The 20,158-nt window shown below is 38.3% G+C and overlaps 1 protein-coding gene and 2 long non-coding RNA genes across 4 annotated transcripts in view; 2 read left to right on the forward strand and 1 right to left on the reverse strand.

Moving 5' to 3' along the window:
• The window catches only part of LOC127934160 (voltage-gated potassium channel subunit beta-1), a 128,614-nt gene that overhangs the window by 22,961 nt on the left and 85,495 nt on the right, over window positions 1-20,158 (reverse strand). For both annotated transcript variants that reach the window (XM_052531350.1, XM_052531351.1), the window contains exons 3-5: window positions 16,942-16,979; window positions 10,166-10,245; window positions 10,039-10,083 (exon numbers count right to left, since the gene is read on the reverse strand). In XM_052531350.1, coding sequence (XP_052387310.1) covers window positions 10,039-10,083; window positions 10,166-10,245; window positions 16,942-16,979 — 163 coding nt within the window. The remainder of the gene's footprint in view (window positions 1-10,038; window positions 10,084-10,165; window positions 10,246-16,941; window positions 16,980-20,158) is intronic.
• On the forward strand, window positions 3,850-5,196 carry LOC127934163 (uncharacterized). Its single transcript, XR_008147711.1, has 3 exons — window positions 3,850-4,100; window positions 4,550-4,806; window positions 5,102-5,196. It is a non-coding gene; the product is annotated as an uncharacterized LOC127934163 (long non-coding RNA).
• On the forward strand, window positions 5,272-7,186 carry LOC127934162 (uncharacterized). Its single transcript, XR_008147710.1, has 3 exons — window positions 5,272-5,322; window positions 5,451-5,520; window positions 6,226-7,186. It is a non-coding gene; the product is annotated as an uncharacterized LOC127934162 (long non-coding RNA).

A 20,158-nucleotide genomic window follows, 5' to 3' on the forward strand; every position in this document is an offset into this window, starting at 1 on the left:
CATGATTGTGTACTGAAGCACGTGTGACATCAGTCCGACAGAAGTGCATCAAGGGAAAACAGCATCAGCTTCTGGTCTTCAGCAAGTGCTCAGTGTTGTATCCATGAAAAACAAAGTGTGTGTGTTTTGCCGGTGCACAAATTGTTTTCATAGATATGATGAGTGGCAAGCAGCATTTCAGTTCATGTGTTCCTTCCTGCCCACGTTTCATTACTGGTTGGGATACACATGATCTGCCAAATGGCTCACAATGGATCCCGCCGACTGTAGAAATGGGCTACAGCATCCAGTTTAGTTCTCGTCTGCCTCATTTTAACAGGGTTATGTCCCACTCGTCCTGAGCAGGCTCTGGTAATGGGACAAGAAGTAGACACTCTCTTGAGGATGGAGGCCATACAACGTGATCCTCCTCTCGAGAAAGAGTCCAGGTTCTACAGCCGGTACTTCATCATTCCGAAGAAGGATGGGGGTTTCCTCCGATTATTGATCTGTGACATCTGAACCGTTCTGTCAAAGCAGTTCAAGTTTAAGATGCTCATGTTGAAACAGATTGTGACTCAAATCAGGTCAGAGGGCTGGTTTGTCACCATAGATCTAAAGTATGTGTACTTCCATGTTTCCATCCTTCACAAACACAGGAAGTTCCAGAGGTTCATTTCTGGTGGCAAAGCTTACCAATATCAGGATCTTCTATTTGGCCAAGCATCCAGATTCTAAACTATATCGGCGATTGGTTGATTCTGCCTCAAACGGCATATGGTGGTTTGGCCTTTCGAGATGTCATCCTTGCTCATATGAAAGAACTGGGGTTAAGGCTAAACACCAAAAAGAGTGTCCTTTCTCTAATTCAGAGGAACACTCATCTTGGAGTGGTATGGGATTCATGTCGATGTAAGCACGTTTATCTCCTGCTCATATCAATTCAATTCTTGCAGCTGTGAACAGTATCATACTAGGGCCTGTTGCTCACTGTAAAAAATAGTTTCAGAGACTAGTGGGTCTGACGGCAGCTATGTCCAATGTCATTCCTTTTGGTCTGCTGTACATGAGATCCTTGCAGTGATGGCTTAGGGCCAAAGGTTTTTCCCTGAGGGGCAACCCGTTTCACTTGATCAAGGTCATGTGGCAATGCCTTTGTGCCTTATTCATGTGGATGAAGCCTTGGTTCCTGTCTCAAGGTCCTGTGCTGGGAGCTGTTGCTGTCATGTTGTCATGTACTGCTTATGACAGATGCTTCCCTCACAGGCTGGGGACTGGTCATGAGTGGCTGCTGTGCCCAAGGTCCAGTGGTGGGGCTAGATCGGGGCTTGATGGGGATATAGCCCCATCAGAAACTTGCTTAGCCCCTGCACAGTAACTAACGGTGCATATTCTCTGAGACAACGAGACAAAACTACTTCAACATATGCTGATAATGGTATTTAACTGTAATTATTCACTTATTATTACTCTTGTGGCCCGTATAGAGAAAAAACATGAGAAGAAACGTATTTCATGTTTTTGAAAATCAGTGCATGACATAAAGCTGCTCTTAATTTTAATTGATGACTGCAGTGTTAATAATTTTAATTATAGGCCTATAATTCAATTGTATAAATGAATAGACCTAAAAAAAAAAAACTCTTTTAAACTCTTTTAAAAAACATTTCCAATGAGGAGTAAGCTAATAGACTAAATTTTAAATGTCCTCACAGCCCGTCGTGTGGTAATGCACTATGAAATTGCGGTGCAATAATTTCATGTAATTAATAAAAGTAACCTAATAATAATAATAATAATATGCCTGATAATAATAAGAATGTAACAGGCCTACATTAATTGGAAATGCTAATTCCTCTTAATATTGCACATTTTTTGCCATTATCTCTGGCTACCATCATAACATGATATGATGTAACTCAGCACAAGGAGGTGTTCACCGGGCCCCCCAACACGTGGGGCCCCACCGCAGTGCGTGCCCTGTGTGCCAATTTGCTATGCCATGTGTGGAAATAGTTGTATGAATTGCCACTTTATCTATTGCAAAAAAATTAATAAATAACAATAAATAAGTAAAGATGGTTGGAATTTATCATATTTTTCTGCCAGTTTGCATTAAGTTATCGACACTTCATGGTCAGAGAAAACTACCAAATAGATGCGTAAAAAAAAATACAAAATAAAATGAAACATGCCCACTTTCGCTCTGTCTATGTGCATTCATATATTGTATTAATTTGTGTCATTTTTGGCAGATGGCATAAGAAGTTATTTGACTTATAACAGTGGCATATGAGAAATTTATACCACTTTTTTTTTCTTTTTTTTTTTTTACAAATGTTAAATATGCAACCCCTCTGAATTGTTAAGCCCCCCCTTAGCACTCCCAACAAAAAATCCTGGAGCCGCCACTGCCAAGGTCTGTTGGAAGGTCACCATCTCATGTGATGAATGAATTGCCTGGATATGCTGATCATGTTTCGGGCATTAAAACACTTACTTTCAGACCTGCATAGACAACACATTGGTGGTCTCCTACATCGACCGCCATTGGGGGTCTGCGTCCGGGCCCACTATGTAAGTTGGCACAGCAGTTCATGTGGGCTCAGGGAAATCTCGTCTCACTCAGGGCAGTTTACATCCCTGGGCAACTTTAGTCTGGAAGCAGACATCCTGCCGAGGCAGGGGCAAAGGCTGCATACTGCATCCTTGTGGTTCTTGTGTTAACCTGTCAGAGGTTGACCCTGTTTTCACTGGATACGCCTTTATAGCTTCCAGGGGGCATATTACACCACATTTCTTATCTTAGGTCTTTATTTAAGATACTGTATGATATTAAATTAGTATTTTTCAGAAATCTGTATTACAGAAGCAAATCTTAACTTGATTTGAGATTCTATCCTTTCTGTAGTAAATGTAAGCTCAAAAGGGAAATGTATATATAAATATGTATATGAAATTATATATAAATAATTACAATTGATTATGATTAACTGTAATTATTTATATGAGCTGTCAATAGTAACTGTAGCAGAATTAAATTGCCATCACTAATCTGTTCGTCCAGCGAACCTTTAGCATGATTTCATATAAACTCTTTAGAAAGGATTTTTCGTGGCCACAGAAAATACTTTCATACAGTACTAATGCATTAGAGCAGGTAGCAAAAATCGTAAAAGGACATTGATTTGTAAGGCAGAATCAGAAACTCATGTAATTTGTGCACAAGAGTTTTATTAACTAAACACTAACGCAAACTAGTCTACCAAACAAACATAAAATCACTCATACAGGGGAAAGGGCAAATGAGATTTGGTGGATGATATCATCAGGAAAACCAGAGAATCAAGATATGTAAAGAGTCAGTTAACCCCCTGAGTAAAACCACCAGCGCCATTTATAACGGGGTCTATAGCTTATAGTCAAGTCAAGTCACCTTTATTCATATAGCGCTTTAAACAAAATACATTTGCGTCAAAGCAACTGAACAACATTAATTAGGAAAACAATGTGTCAATAATGCAAAATTATAGTTAAAGTCAGTTCATCATTGAATTCAGTTATGTCATCTCTGTTCAGTTAAATAGTGTCTGTGCATTTATTTGCAATCAAGTCAACGATATCGCTGTAGGTGAAGTGACACCAACTAAGCAAGCCAGAGGCGACAGCGGCAAGGAACCAAAACTCCATCGGTGACAGAATGGAGAAAAACCTTGGGAGAAACCAGGCTCAGTTTGGGGGCCAGAAACCAGTAGTTCAATTCCAGGCTGCAGCAAAGTCAGATTGTCCAGAAGAATCATCTATTTCCTGTGGTCTTGTCCTGGTGGTCCTCTGAGACAAGGTCTTTGATCTCTATCTGGGGCTCTACACTCTAAAAAACGCTGGGTTGTTTTTTCAACCCAACTGCTGGGTTGAGGCCGTTGGATAGGACTTTGGGATGTTTTAACCCAAGTTTGGGTTGAAAATAAGGTTTAAAAAAAAAAAATTTTAACCCAGCGGTCTGGGTTGAGGACGCGGACGTGAAGGAGAGCACGCACGTCACGTCAAGATCGTACGTCTCCAGTGCGAGCAGCCGCCATTTTCTCAGCGTGATAGAAGCGAGAAGCGAGTGAAAGACTATGGTAAGTAAATATTCAAAATGTAAAGTTATCTTTTATTGTTTACCCGGTTGTATGAAAGGCGGAAGGTTTTATGAAAGGCGGAAACAAAGGAGCTTAACGTTATATATATATATTTTAAAATAAAACGGACGCGGTTTTCGCCTCAGACACGGAGGTCTTAACTGCCTCATGTAACGGTACTGAACAGAGGATGTACTTTTAATATAACGTCTGTGAATGTATTTTGTCATATTTACACAAGGTTTTACATTATCTGTACTTTTTGAGGCGTTAACAGACGGTTATGGTCACGGTTATGGTCATGTGAATTTGTCTTTTTTTTCGCGGTTAAACTGAATGTATGTTTGTCTCCTAAAGGAAACGGCATTGTGTAGTAAAGACTAGCATAATTATTTTGAGGCTGTTGAAGTGGTAACTGTTAAAAGTATGTTTTACATGTAATATTTCAGACTTGTCCAGCTCCTGTCTTCATTGTCCTCGCGCTGAGAGTTAAAGACACAGAAGCTGTTTGTGTGAGGAGTCACAGACCTGTGTGAGGATGAGGAGGAGGAGGAGGTGTTCTTCTGAAGAGAGGGACAGACGGTTTAAGGAGAGTAAACTTCAGAATAACATCAAGTTATCTTTATTTTTACTAAGACTAAAATAATGTTGTTTTTTTAGATGTTGCAATCCAGAGACTAGATAACTTCATTCTTTTGAGACTGATGTAAGTTAAGTTATTATTACTTTTTTTTTTTTTTAGAAAATTAATGTTTATGTTGTGTCCTGCCTGTTAACTTCACATTTTGATGCAAAAACAGTGTGATTTTATATATATATATATATATATATATATATATATATATATATATATATATATATATATATATATATATATATATATATATATATATATATATATATATATATATATATATGTGTGTGTCTGTATGTGTGTGTATGTATATATATGTATGTATATGTTAATATTTTATTGAAACCATTGATGTCCCTCTTTGCAGAACTCAAACTAACTGGAGTTAAGGACACACAAGTCTGCTTGTGTGAGGAGGTGGTTTTCTCAGCTTCTTTGGAAGAGAGGGAAAGATCATTTAAGGCAAGTAAACTTCATAATTTCATGTTATCAGCTGTTGTTGTGTTTTACTAAGAGTAAAATAATATTTGTTTTTGTAGATGTTAAAAGCAAGAGACATGGGAGAGCATCATTCCTTTGAGATTTTATGTAAGTTATTTTTAGAAAATAAATGTTTCTGTTGTCTCCTGCCAGTTTACTTCACATTTTGATGCAACAAAAGTGTGATTACGTGCTCATTTCATTAAGACCATTGATGTCTGTGTTTTTTATTGCAGAAATCAAACCAAGTTTGGAGTTGTCTTGTCTGATTTGGAGAGTCATCATTCTTGGTCTTCGCTCTTAGAGGTGAAGTTCACACAAAAAATAATTTACTTGCCCTCAAGTCATTCCAAACCTATAAGACTTTTGTCTGTCTTTACAACATAAATTAATATATTTTTAGTTTTCTCATAATATTTGTTAATCCATTTATAGTTTAGATAATCAGTATTTTCAAGCTTCATAAATATAGAGTTATTGTAGAAGTAAATTCTGATATTTATATATGAATACATCTTAAATTATATGATAGCAAACATGTATGTTCAAAATAAAATACTGGTCTCCCAGACCAGCAATGGAGGACACAAAAAGAGAATATTAAATATATTCATATTTTTTCCAAAAAATGAGCAGAGTTTGTATGAGTCTGGAAAAACATGGGGAGAGTAAATTATGAACATTTTAATTATTTGGTGAACTAACGGTTTGAAGAGCAGCCCTCCACGTACATGAACATTTGTGAGGTATGTGAATGTCATGACTGTTTTAATGTTTCAGTAAAGAAGCTTTCTGAAAGCGATATTTATTCAAACAATATCACCTGTCCTCACACTAGTGCTGCCATTATAGACTTCATGAGAGCTGTGATAGACAGACATTAAACAACCACACAAAGTGTTGAAACTTTAAAACCGATTATTTACCTATCCTTGCGGATGTGAATACACCTCTACCTGAAAATCGATAGTTTAATTAAATGTTTAATTTTTTCAAATGTGTTTCTCTTAGGCCACTGATGAAGAACAGGCGGTGACTGGGATGAATCCTGGTCAGAGAGGAGAATGCTCTTTCCCCTAAACTGATGCAGCGGTGGTTTTAAAGGAGGACGCTGCCCTGGATGATGTAGAAGATGTCAGATGCTGTGCTGATGGGGTTTCTTCATGATTACATCAGTTATGCTAAAGAGATCATGAAAATTGACCGTGATGCATGATCTGTATTCATGGACTATGAAACAAACTGTAAGTGTATAATTTGTTAAAAAAAAAAAAAGTTAAATGCTTTTTCTGTGTTGTTTAGTAGAAGAGTTTACACTCTGTCATTCATACACCTGCTCACATTCTTTCACACACACACACACACACGCGTCTGTTAAATGTTATAATATCAAAGTTAATGTTGTGATTTATTTGTGTACTGTCATGCCAGAATAGTTGGAAAAAAACCTAATTCAGTTATATTCATCAAATGTTCAATGCTTTGTTTATGAACTCTGTAGCTGTTAATGCCATTCTTTTCTGCATTTCTTCTAACATGTTACTTTTTGACTTTTCTCTTGTTTTTAATAAATATTTTCCTTTTGGTAATTATTATTTGTGTGTAAAAGTGATATTTAAAATGAACAACATTTGTAGGTTTAATGCCTAGCTCAATTTGGGTTAATTTTAACGTAGAAATGCATTGTTTCCCCACATGGCTGCACTCTGCGAGTTTATTTTCTGCCAGCAGGAGGCGCTAAGAGCGGGAGAGGTAGGTTTCTCCGGTAACGGCTGCAGAGCGGTGCTGAGCTCACAAACGCTGCCTTATCAAGCACATGCGAAATGATATCGAACATTTTCTAAATACAGTAGTTTTCCTTCTGAAATACAGTGATAAAAAACACCCGCTCTGGTTTTTGAAACCCTGCAATATAGTCATTTTAAACCATAAAAAAGGCAACCCAGCAGGCTGGGTTAAATGTGATAACCCAACTGGTTGGGTTAAAATAACCCAGCGCTGGGTTCGTCCCTTTTTGACCCAGCGCTGGGTTGTCAAAATAACCCAAATTGGGTTGTTTTCAACCCAGCAGTTTTTAGAGTGTAGTTGTCCTGGTCTCCGCTGTCTTTCAGGGCAGTAGAGGTCCTTTCTAGGTGCTGATCCACCATCTGGTCTGGATATGTTCTGGATCCGGGTGACTGCAGTGACCCTCTGATCTGGATACAGACTGAATCTCTGTTTAGCTGTTGTTTTGTGTGTGTGTGTGTGTTTGGCGCTGCTTGCACGTGTGCCGGCATCTGTGTAAAAACACTGGCTCTGATTGGCTACCATGAAACACATGACTCTGACTTAGCCAGTCATAATCGCTTATCTCATTATCAATTAACCCACCTCCTCACTAGCTGTGTGAGCCAGGGGTGCGTTCGGATTAAATAGTTTATTAAATCAATGCATAGTAACGCACCGCATTTAACGTCCAGTAATGTTAACGGCGTTGTAACAACGGGAAAAGTAATTAGTTAGATTACCCCGTTACTGAAAAAAACGTGTTATTCCAAACACTGCTAACGGTAAATTTCAATGTGTTAATGTTACTTAAACAATCTTACAAACCAAACTTTTCTTAACTAACTTTTACATGATAGAACTGTCTGTCATGAGTGCAGTCCATGCGTTTCTCTCTCACAGCACCAGAGGATGCCATCTCCCATCTTCAGGACTCCATTGCCCAAATTCCACACACTTATTACACTCTCAGCTGTTCCTCATTGTCATGGACTATTTATACACCACACTCCCACCACTCTGCCTGACTGAACTATAATTGTATATATGTATTTATTTGAAGGTTTGGTTGTTGCAAGCTATTTTGCCATATTTGTATCCTGTCATTCGGTTTGTAATCAGTTTAGTTTATTTTTTCTGCCTTTCTGTTTAATAAGAAGTTTATCCTGCTTTTAGACCCAGAACCTGTTTTTCTATGGTGCTCCCTTACCACACTGTGACAGAATTCAGCCAGCAAACATGGGTCCAGCAGGGCAACTCTTCAACATCCATCAAGTAGACCAGAGCATTGAGGAGTACGCCAGGGACTTCTTTGGAATGGCTCATCGGTTGGTGATGGAGAAAACCTGCCTCATGGTCATCTTCTGGGGATGTCTGGCCGAGCCCTTCAGTGCCTTTCTGGGTCCCTGAGGAGTCTCTGGAGGACTACATTAACCTGGCTCTGCATTTGAGTGGCTCAGGCTTCAGGGTCCTTCTGGGGAGGTCTGGCCGAGCCCTTCAGTGCCTTTCTGGGTCCCTGAGGAGTCTCTGGAGGACTACATTAACCTGGCTCTGCATTTGAGTGGCTCAGGCTTCAGGGTCGAATTAGCTGAGGAGCCTGTTCACAGTTCTCCTGTAGCCTAGTCTGCCACACCCAGTCCCTCACGCCCTTCCCGGAGCATCCCGGGCTGAAAAGCAGCATGCAGAAACCCCTGCTGATGTCGGTGAGAGCTCACAAAGCCCCAGAGGCGGTGGTGCCCACTTACAATCCTCCTGAGGCGGAGGTGCCTGCTCACAATCCTGTGAGACACTCTGTCAGTTTAAATATAGATTAAAGACCCATCTCTTTAACCTGGTTTACACATAACATACTAACACATTTATAATATTCAAATCAATTAAAAGATTTGTAGGCTGCAGGAAAACCGGAACCTGGAACACTACCCATAACACACAATGTACTCGCTACATCATTAGAAGAATGGCATCTACACTATTATAAGTCAGTTTCTCTCTTATTCGTAGCCACCAGATCCAGTCTGTATCCAGATCAGAGGGTCACTGCAGTCACCCGGATCTAGTTCGTTTCCAGCTCAGATGCTGGATCAGCACTTAGAGAGGACTTCTACAGCCCTGAATGTCAGCGGAGACCAGGACAACTAGATGAGCCCGAGAAACAGATCCCCTGTAAAGACTTTGTTTCCTAGACGGCCACTGGGACAAGACCACAGGAACCTTGAATTGAACTGCTTGTTTCGTCTGGCCAGAGGAGAACTGGCCCCGCTACTCAGCCTGGTTACTCCCAAGATTTTTTCTCCATGCTGTCACCAATGGAGTTTTGGTTCCTTGCCACTGTCGCCTCTGGCTTGCTTAGTTGGGGACACTTAATTTCCAGCAATATCGTTGACTTGATAAATACTATTTAAACTGAACTGAGCTGGATGACGACATCACTGGATTCAATGATGAACTGCATTATTGACATACAATTTCCTTGTTTAATGCAGTTCAGTTGCTTTGTCACAATCTGTATTGTTAAAAGTGCCATATAAATAAAGGTGACTTGAAAGGTGATGACTGGAATCAAATTGCACATAGTTTCCATTACATAAAAAAGCAGGTTAACAAGTATTCTGATTTCAACTTTTCATTTCTAAGTCTTTCCCCCACTACACCACTAATGTGGAAACTGCTGTGAATCTCACAGTAAATAATAAATCTCACTTCAAGGGATTTTTTTCAAAGTTTTCATAGTCAGCAAAAGAACAGAGTCATTCCAGAAATTCACAGGTGATCACAGTGGGTTGTCATTTGTTGCTATGGCAACAGCCCTCATCAGGATGCATCCTTCTGCTGGCATTGATTAAGTGATACAAACTGAGCAGGATCCTAGTGATCAATGTCCCCATCAAAAGTGTGTGTGAATAATAACACATAACCGATGCCAGCGCCAGCAGGTATACAACAACTACAAAGGAATAAAAGCTGTAGTTCCAATCTTTTTGCTGTTGTTGTTTTTTTTACCTTCTTTATCTTGTATTAAAGTTACACAGGTGAGCTTGACACACAAATCAACCATACCTCCAGCCCTTCTTTTTGATGATGTTTCCCATTATGACTTCAGCTCTGTAAAAGACAGAGATGTTAATAATGACTCATGGAGTAAAGTACATTTTGGGTAATCTTGCTGATGCTGAGTCATACTCACTTTCCAGCAGCATACACCTCTGCGGTGTCAAAAAGGTTAACCCCGCTCTCATATGCTATAGTCATCAGCTGCTCCGCCACCTGCAACACACACACACACATATAATAGAGATAGAAGGGTCAACCTTTTATATCGCAACCATCACAGTTAATGTATAATGCTTTTCATGTCACCATTTTTTCACTCCAAATTTCTTAAATATTATGAATCAGGGAGGCTGGGTGGTGCTAGTGGAAAATTTTAGATAAATTAAATGAATAAATATATAAATATATATATATATATATATATATATATATATATATATATATAAATATATATATATATATATATATATATATATATATATATATATATATATATATATATATATATACATATATTAGAAATTCCACTTAATTGTCACTGCACATTAATGTAACATTTAAGAGGGGAAATGTCTGTCTGCTTGTAAAATTCCTTGTTTTGTAATTAAATTATGTTCCTCCTAAAGTTTTCTTATGGAACGCCACTGAAGGAGCTCCAAACTTACTGTAATTAAACTTTATTTTATTTTATTTTTTTCCCCTGTCAAGTTCAGCAAATCTCCCAGCTCATCAATAAAGAGCTACTCAGTCAAGAAGGTGACCCTCAGAAAAAAGAGAGAAGAAAGGTTGAGCAATGGAAAAAATGCCAAATACATTAACGAAACATTAAAGATGAGGAAAGTTTAATGATCAAGAACATACTCTGATAAAGCTGGTGATATAGGTGGCAACAAGTCAAAGGCTACATTTACACATTAAGTGTTTGGGATTGAGAACCATAAGTAACAGGTGTGACCCTCAAATTATCAAATTGTCCGGTGGATTAAATATTGTCTGTAATGTTTGAACAAGTAACAAAAAGTAACCACATTCACAGGATACTTTGAATTGCATCTTTAAGAGTTGGATTTTTATTCTAAACTACAACATTTCAGGTTGGGTTTAGACAAAAAATGATTGATTGATTGATTGATTGTCCTCTTAATATAAGTTTTGGTCAAACAATATTGCTTTGATTACCATTTAATTCATGCAGCACACATCATCTTAATTTGCTCTCAAATGTAGCTTTGTCTTCGGTTATGACTAAACTAATGAACTGTTCCTGTCTAATGAATGCATTACTTTACTGTGTTTAATAAGATTTATTTTTATTTTTTTAAATGACAACCCAGTAATTCTTGGACTTCCCTGGCTACACATTTCCTAGACTAACGGCCTGATTACACAATGGTCAAAGAATTGCCAGATACCTTTTTCACATGCTGTGGAACCACAAACCCTTCAGGCAGCCACTGTCAAAATAGAGACCCTCTCTGTGCCCAAACTGCCTTTGGAGTATCCTGCTCTTGCAGAGGCATTCAATAGGACAAAAGCCTCCCATTTACCTCCTCATTGACCCAACTACAGTGCCATCAAGCTGCTTCTTGGTAAAACCCCTCCTAAAGGCAGGATCTTACCACTATCTCAACCCAAATCAGAGGCCATGATAGTCCACATTGAGTAGTTACCCAATGGTTCCATTCATGCCTCCACATCTCTTGCTTCCACTGAGTTCTTCTTTGTCAAGAAGAAGGACAAAGGGTCTCCTTCCTTGCATCGATTACAGAGGTCTGAATGAGAGCACAGTTTCAATATCCATTACCATTAGTGCCGGCAGCAATTAAACAGCTTCACACAGCCATATATTGCACAAACCTGGACCTATGCAGTGCCTATAATCTGATCCGTATTTGAGAAGGGGATATAAGAAAAATGGTCTACTCCACTGTGTCTTGGCACTACAAGTACCAGGTTATGCCATTCGGGCTGGTCAATACTCCATCCGTGTTTCAAGCCTCAATCAATTATGTCTTCCGCAATATGCTCAACAGATTGGTCATAGTATTGATGATATTTGAATTTACTCAGATTCCCTCAAGACACACATTCATCATGTTCGAGCTGTCCCTCAACATTTGATTACCCACAAATTGTATGTGAAAGCTGAAAAATGTGACTTTGCACCAGACATTCCTCGGATATGTAATCAGCACCGGAGGGCGTGGCCAAAAATGATCACAAAGTGCAAGTCATTTTGAACTGGCCTCAACCCACTATGCTGAAAGAGATGCAACGTTTTCTAGGGTTTCTTAATTTTTATAGACGTTTCATCAGATACTTTAGCTCTATTGCAGCTCCGTTGATATCCATGATTAAGAGGGGATGGATTCTGTCTATCCTTGTCACTGGCAGCCAAAAGTGCATTCCAGCATTTGAAACTACAATTCACTTCTGCACCCATCTTGCATCATCCAGACCCAGAACGTGAGTTCATAGTGGATATAGATGCTTCCAGTACACGCATAGGTTCATGGTAATCCTACCAAACCCTTTCCATGTGACTACTATTCTTGAAAGCAGAACTAAGCAGAGCAGACCTATGAAAACTGCATTCAAGGAGTGGCTACATTGGCTCAAGGGGGCAAAACTTCCTTTTTTTGTACTGACCCACTATCACAACCAGGAATACCTTTGCACTGCCAAAAGAGTCAACCACTGGCAAGAGCAAGGACAATTTTTAATATATCTCTGATTGGATTAAAGTCACATACACCTAGGATGCTTCGAGGGTAGAAGATGGACACATTTTAATTCTCGGGTGAACTACCCCTTTAATAAACAAACTCCAGCTATTCCAAAATGCAGCAGCTAGAGTTTTTACTAGAACCAGGAAGTATGACCATATTAGCCCGATTATGTCAACACTGCACTGGCTCCCTATCCCTACAGATTTTAAAATCTTGCGTATTACTTATAAAGCCCTGAATGGTTTAGCACCTCAGTATTTGAGTTCTTATTGCACTATAGTCCTCCACATCCGTTGCGTTTTCAAAACTCTGGCAATTTGATAATATCTAGAATATCAAAATCAACTGCGGGCGGCAGATCTTTTTCCTGTTTAATGCCCAATCTCTGGAACAACCTACCTAAAATTGTTTTGGGAGGCAGACACACTCTGTCAGTTTAAATCTAAATTTAAGACACACCACTTTATCCCTCTGGGGTCGACAAACAAGGATACGCATTTTGTGGCATCTCTGAGTGGTACAGTCTGGTATATAGGATTTTTATTTGCATGCCCCTGGGAGTACGGTCCCACATATGGGGTTTAGAGCATTCGGTGACACAGCATAACTGCCAAATTCAAACTGTTTTTGCAGGTTGGCTGGCATTGAGCCAGAGAGATCTTCACTGCTCTTGTCATTATAACAACTGCAGTGTTAGGTTTCAGACATTTAAATACACATAAGTACTAGTAAAACAATACATGTAGAGGTTTTAAAATACACATGTCTATAGAAGTAACAATAACAATCCATTCAAATTTAATTTGTGTTGTGTTTTATTCATATCAGATACACATAGGGTGCTTCTCAATATCCTTCCTCTCTCCTCGCTCCTCCGTCCTCCATCCTATGACCTGGAAACCGCAGCCATCTTGAAGGACATCTCAATTCTCTAATTGCACCACGAGGAGGCGAGGATCGAGGAGGGAGGAGGCTTCATGAGGAGCAATGAGTGAGGATACACAGGTGTATCCTATGCGGTATCCTATGCGGAAGTCTTTTTTCGACTTTTATCGAAGTGCTAACCATGGCAGAAAATTCAAACACACATAAATGTGAGTATTAAGCATGGATGTGGGTTATTTTTTGACAGTGCCTTTAATATCGATGTATAATGTGTACTTCTCAGCCCAGTTTCAATTATGTTTATTACGTTTCTTGATTTAACTGGCTTGTTGTTTTTGTTTAATTAATGCCTCTTATATTGATAAATGGGGAATAGAGAATGATTTTAATTTAGGCCTGTAGTTAATTATTTTTAATGTTTTGAGTATTTGTAGTTTAAGTCTGCAGGGATTAATATGCAACGTATTAACATTTCAAACTGCTTCACTGTAGTGTAAAATTTTTTCTTACAGGGACTGATGAGGAGACCGAAAACTTAATTAAATTCCATATTGAGCTTGATTCTGACTTCACTGAGAAGAGGAACAGTGCCAAACAAGCCTGAATGTGAGTTATTTTCCAGTATGTGTAGAAAAAAAATATGCTTTGTCTTAATTTTGTTTGATAAATGCAGTGAGTTTTTAGATAATATTTATTATAATATTGTTACACTATCTTTGTCTGTGTTTGAGTAAATAATTTGTTGAATTTTATTGTGTAGTAAAGTTCTTCAGAGGATTGGTTTAGATGGAAAAGTTACACCAAGTCAGATTTCCAAAAAATGGGACAATCTAAAAAGAAAATACAAGGGATGTAAAAAATGAATGCATGCATTTCATTTGGTGTGAATTTTCTTCTTGCTAGTTTAATAGAGAATGGATTCATTATATTTTAGGAGCTCCGCTGTCCTCCCACGGGAACTGGAACAGATAGTGGGCCGTGGAAAACCTTTTCCTTTTCCTTGTGTCCTTCCCTCACATCCTGAAGAGGTGAAGCTAAGACATGAGGAAAGGAAGGGAGGATGCACAAATAAGAATTGATAAGCACCCATAGTGTAAGTAACTATAAAGTTCATTCTATCGTTCACCCTGTTCACCAGCCACTTATTACTTGTATTTCAATTGATGAATTTAGGTACTGTAAATCCAACTGACATAACTCTCTGAACTGCAGCGAGAACAAACATGGTGGCGCCCATGTCACATTACAGATCAAGATCATTTAGAAAGAGTTTTTAAATGACAAAACACTTCTTATTTACACATATTTGTGAATCTGAATATCAGATTGTTCATGACATGGTATGCAATCATGTACATACATGCTATTTACATATTATTGTAGCCCAGTTTGTACTGAATACAGTGTTTTCAGGCTTAATCAATGTAGGTTTATAAGGAACTGAAAAAAAGCACAAATATCAGGGCATGTCAAAATTTCTCCAGGCCCTCAAAAAACCTGGCTTACAAATAACACACTAACACGTTTCTAATATTCAAATCCTTTAAAATATTTTTAGGTTGCATTAATTAGGAAAAACCGGGAACAGTTCCCATAACACACAAATGTACTTGCTACACTGTTAGAAGAATGGCACCTACGCTAATATTAGTATGTTTCTCTCATTCTGAGGTCACCGCAGCCATAAGATCCAGTCTGTATCTAGATCAGATGGTCACTGCAGTCACTCAGATCCAGTATGTACCCAGCCCAGATTAGGACTTAGAGAGGACCTCTACAGCCCTGAATGTCAGTGGAGGTCAGGACAACTAGATGAGCCCCAGAGACAGATCCACAGTCAAGACCTTGTCTCCTACTGTAGATGGTCACCGGGAAAGGACCACAGGAAACAAATGATTTTTCTGCACAATCTGATTTTGCTGCAGCCTGGAATTTAATTGCTGGTTTCGTCTGGCCAGAGGAGAACTGGCCTCCTGACTGACCTTGGTTTCTCCCAAGGTTTTCTTCAATTCTGTCACCGATAGAGTTTTGGTTCCTTGCCGCTGTTGCCTCTAGCTTGCTTAGTTGGAGACTCTTAATTTCCAGCAATTTCGCCGACTTGATTGCACAGATACGGTTTAAACTGAACTGATCTGAACGATGACATCACTGAATTCAATGATGCACTGCCTTTTTGCATTATTGACACACTATTTTCCTATTTAATGTTCTTCAGTTGCTTTTTTCACAATCTGCTATATAAATAAAGGTAACTTGACTTGACTTGACTTGTATTACTCTGTTCAATTACCATTTTTGACCCTGGACTGTTCCTTTATACACACATTCTTGCTGCCTGCCTCAATCTCCTTGCTCCTTACCACCTAAATGCATACTGTGGCAAATTTTTGTCAACGGTTTTTAGACTTTAGAAGTCATATTTATCCTGCCTCAAAAATATATTGTTTTGGATTGTTGGTGGTATTCATTTTTTTTTTTTTTTTGTGAAGTAATCAAATAAAGCCCAAATATATAGGCTGATGTTCAAATCACAGCCCTGTGTGATCATCTGTACAAGAGGAACGAAGAGAAGAGCAGTTTTCACAGTCATGATAGTTCATTTAACAGAAACATCTTAACCCTTTATTTAATTCTCCTCCTACTACTTCCACACACTCTTACACTCTGAGAGTGTTACTCACAAAAGTGTTAACAAAGTCCTGATTCAGACATTGACCTCTAACACACCAATGCCTCAGAGAAAGCAAATCTCTTACGATGTCAGAGAAACAAACTGCCCTGTCACTCTATGCTAGGAGTCCAGTCAGATCGACTCAGCTGACAGGACACGGAGTCATTCCACTGCCAAGGGAAGGTTAAAACTGTGTGTGTGCACATGTTTAGGAGGGGGTGATGATTCTAACATTTCATGCTCAATCTCTCGACAACCAGCTAAGAAATAAAGGGGCTGTTTGACTGCAGAGACTGAGGACATTTTAACCCTTCCATTGATGCAGAAGGACAGCAGGCTGTTTTGTATAATCTAACATGCCCTCATAAGCAAATTATCATCCTCAGTTATGATTTTTTTCCCCTTCCACAACATCTGTGTGTGCTTGTATGTTTTACACAACTTCTAGAATAAAATATCAGGGTCTCTTCCATCATGTGTCCTCTCTCTCTTTTCACATACACCGTATTTGCCATCTGCAGGCTTTTCTTTTCACTCTTGCAGTTGCACTGTGCTTTGATTTTAACAGTTTCATAGATTCATTACTTCAGGTGTAGTGAAAAAAGCAGAACAATTAGCACTTACTTCATCAGAAATCTGTCCTCCAAATGTCACCCATGTGCCTATAAATGAAAAAAAAGAAAAATAATATTAAGCATTTTTAAGTAGGAGTTGTGATATTTCGTACAAAACACTCTCAAAACAGTCTCATTTAATTACTGTTTGATTATTAACTGGAGAGCAAAAAGCAGAGAACCAGAGAAAACCTGCTCATTTGTATTTTCTGTATTGTCCGAATCATTAAAGTCTTTCTCGACCTTCAAGATTTTCATTTTTTCATTTTCTTTTGGTGCGGCTGAACATGTACAAAGGACGGGCTCCAATATGTGAAATAATAACGCTGCAAATAACAGCCAGTTGTGCCATATTTAATTAAAAGAAGATGGGGTGCGCGATAAATATCATCCAATAATTAATGCGCATCTCGGCAGTAAAGCCGGTTATCTAATCAGCGGTAAATTCCATCAGGTGTGTAATTTCACATAGAGCAGCTGTTACTACACGGAGCCGTTGTTAACTGACAAGCTGCGCAAATCAACACAGATAATGAACGTGGATTTGTGCAGCTTGTCAGTCAACAATGGCTCCATGTAGTAACAGCTGCTCTATTTGAAATCACACACCTGATGGAGTTTACTGATATTTACAATATTTACGGACGATATTTATCGTGCACCCCTAAAAAGAAGCTTTGAAAAAATTATTTTCCAGTGACATTAATATAAATTATTGATTGCCACATAACACTATAGCAATTCCACAGTTTATATATGATAATCTCAAACTTAAGCTGAAAAGATGCTATTACGATATATATATTTTTTTATTATTCAACATTTTTAATTATTGTCAAACTGTTATTTATAATTAATATAACATTTTAATGAAGTTACTATATTCACTTTATGTTCGCTGTATATTAATTTGGGGAATTTATTGTGTAAATATACAGGTGCATCTCAGTAAATTTAAATGTCGTGGAAAAGTTCATTTCAGTAATTCATCTCAAATTGTGAAACTCGGCCTACACACAGAATGCAGTAGTTTAAGTCTTTGGTTCTTTTAGTTGTGATGATTTTGGCTCACATTTAACAAAAACCCACCAATTCACCATCTCAACAAATTAGAGTACTTCATAAAAAGGGTGGGGGTGGGGGGCTCCTTCGTAGTGGCATGGAGTTGATCAGTTTGTGGCACTGCTGAAGTTATATGGAAGCCCAGGTTTCTTTGACAGTGGCTTTCAGCTCATCTGCAATTTTTGGTCTCTTGTTTCTCATTTTCCTCCTGACAATACCGCATCGATTTTCTATGGGGGAGTGAGTTTGCTGGCCAGTCAAGTACACCAACACCATGGTCATTTAACCTACTTTTTTTGCTTTTGGCAGTGTGGGCAGGTGCCAAATCCTGCTGGAAAATGAAATCAGGATCTTTAAAAAGCTGGTCAGCAGAAGGAATAATTAAGTGCTCCAAAATTTCTTGGTAAAAGGGTGCAGTGACTTTGGCTTTCAAAAAAACACAATGGACCAATGCCATCAGATGACATTGCACCCCAAATCATCACAGACTGTGGAATCTTAACACTGGACTTCAAGCAACTTGGGCTATGAGCTTCACCACCCTTCCTCCAGATACTAGGACCTTGGTTTCTAAATGAAATATAAAACATGCTCTCATCTGAAAAGAGGTATTTGGACCGCTGGGCAACAGTCGAGTTCTTAGCCCAGGTAAGAGGCCTCTGATGTTGTATGTGGTTCAGGGGTGGCTTAACATCGTCAACGTCTGTGTGTGGTGGCTCTTGATGCCTTGACCCCAGCCTCAGTCCATTCCTTGTGAAGTTCACTCAAATTCTTGAATCAATTTTTCTTGACAATCCTCATAATGTTGTGGTTCTCTAGGTTGGTTGTGCATCTTTTTCTTCCACAATTTTTCCTTCCACTCAACTCTCTGTTAAAATGCTTGGATACAGCACTCTGTGAACAGCCAGCTTCTTTTGCAATGAATGCTTGTGGCTTACCCTCCTTGTGAAGGGTGTCAATGATTGTCTTCTGGAAAACTGTCAGATCAGCAGTCTTCCCCATGATTGTGTAGCCTAGTGAGCCAAACTGAGAGACCATTTTGAAGGCTCAGGAAACCTTTGCAGGTGTTATGTGTTGATTAGTTGTTTGGCATGTCACCATATTCTAATTTGTTGAGATGGGTGTTTTTTTTTAAATTTGAGCCAAAATCATCACAATTAAAAGAACCAAAGACTTAAACTACTTCAGTCTGTGTGCACTGAATTTATTTAATACATGAGTTTCACAATTTGAGTTGAATTACTGTAATAAATGAACTTTTCCACGACATTCAAATTTATTGAGATTTCTCAATTAATCATCAAAAATTGTGACTAATTACATAATTTCTTAAAATCACAATAAAAATGTTTTGCCTACTCCAATCACCATCTTAAAATAAAAATTTCAAATATTAAATCTAAATGTAAAAATAAAAATGAAATATTCAAGTAAAAAATAACATTGTTGATACTTTGACCGCTGTCAATGAATAACAATAGACACTGTTAGCAAGACGAAGAGATTGTGGAAAACATTTATATTTTGTTAACAACTCAGATCCTTTTCAAAGTTTTCAGAGTGATCACACCTGTGAGTTTGCTATCATATACTAAAATTCTAGTATAGAATAATATAACTATATACTAAAGTAATAAAGGTCACATGCATATTAACTGTCTCAGTTCCTTTAATGCAAAATCTACCTTCTACTAAACTGTATCCTCTTTTATATTAAATATTTCCCCATCATTAGAATGGATCATTTATATGTATTTTTATCCTCATCAACTTCTAAATATTTACTTAAGCCAAAATGTATTAAAATGTGTGACATTTGAAAATGGCACAATCCCTCCAAAATCATGATCAGGCTAATTACGGTGCCACTCCAACTGAATTATGGATCTGCTGTTTTTAACTGGTTATTTGCTCCAGCTGTGGGAACCAATAGAGGAGAAGCTTTATTTCTAACAGCTGCAGATTCAGTTAAAATACTACAAAGAGCTATAAATCCAGGCCAGCAAAACAGAAGTTACAAGCTCAGCCAACAGAGCTTATAAATAGCAGCTGCTTTCTGACTCAGAGAAATAATGTCGCTGTGGTTTGACAGTGGAGAAGACCCCAAATTTATGACACATTGCTTATGAAGCACCAGGATATTGGGAAATGTTCTGCGCCTCTGA

Source organism: Carassius gibelio, chromosome A18 (genome assembly GCF_023724105.1).
Source record: "Carassius gibelio isolate Cgi1373 ecotype wild population from Czech Republic chromosome A18, carGib1.2-hapl.c, whole genome shotgun sequence".
In the NCBI taxonomy this organism is placed as follows: Eukaryota; Metazoa; Chordata; class Actinopteri; order Cypriniformes; family Cyprinidae; genus Carassius; species Carassius gibelio.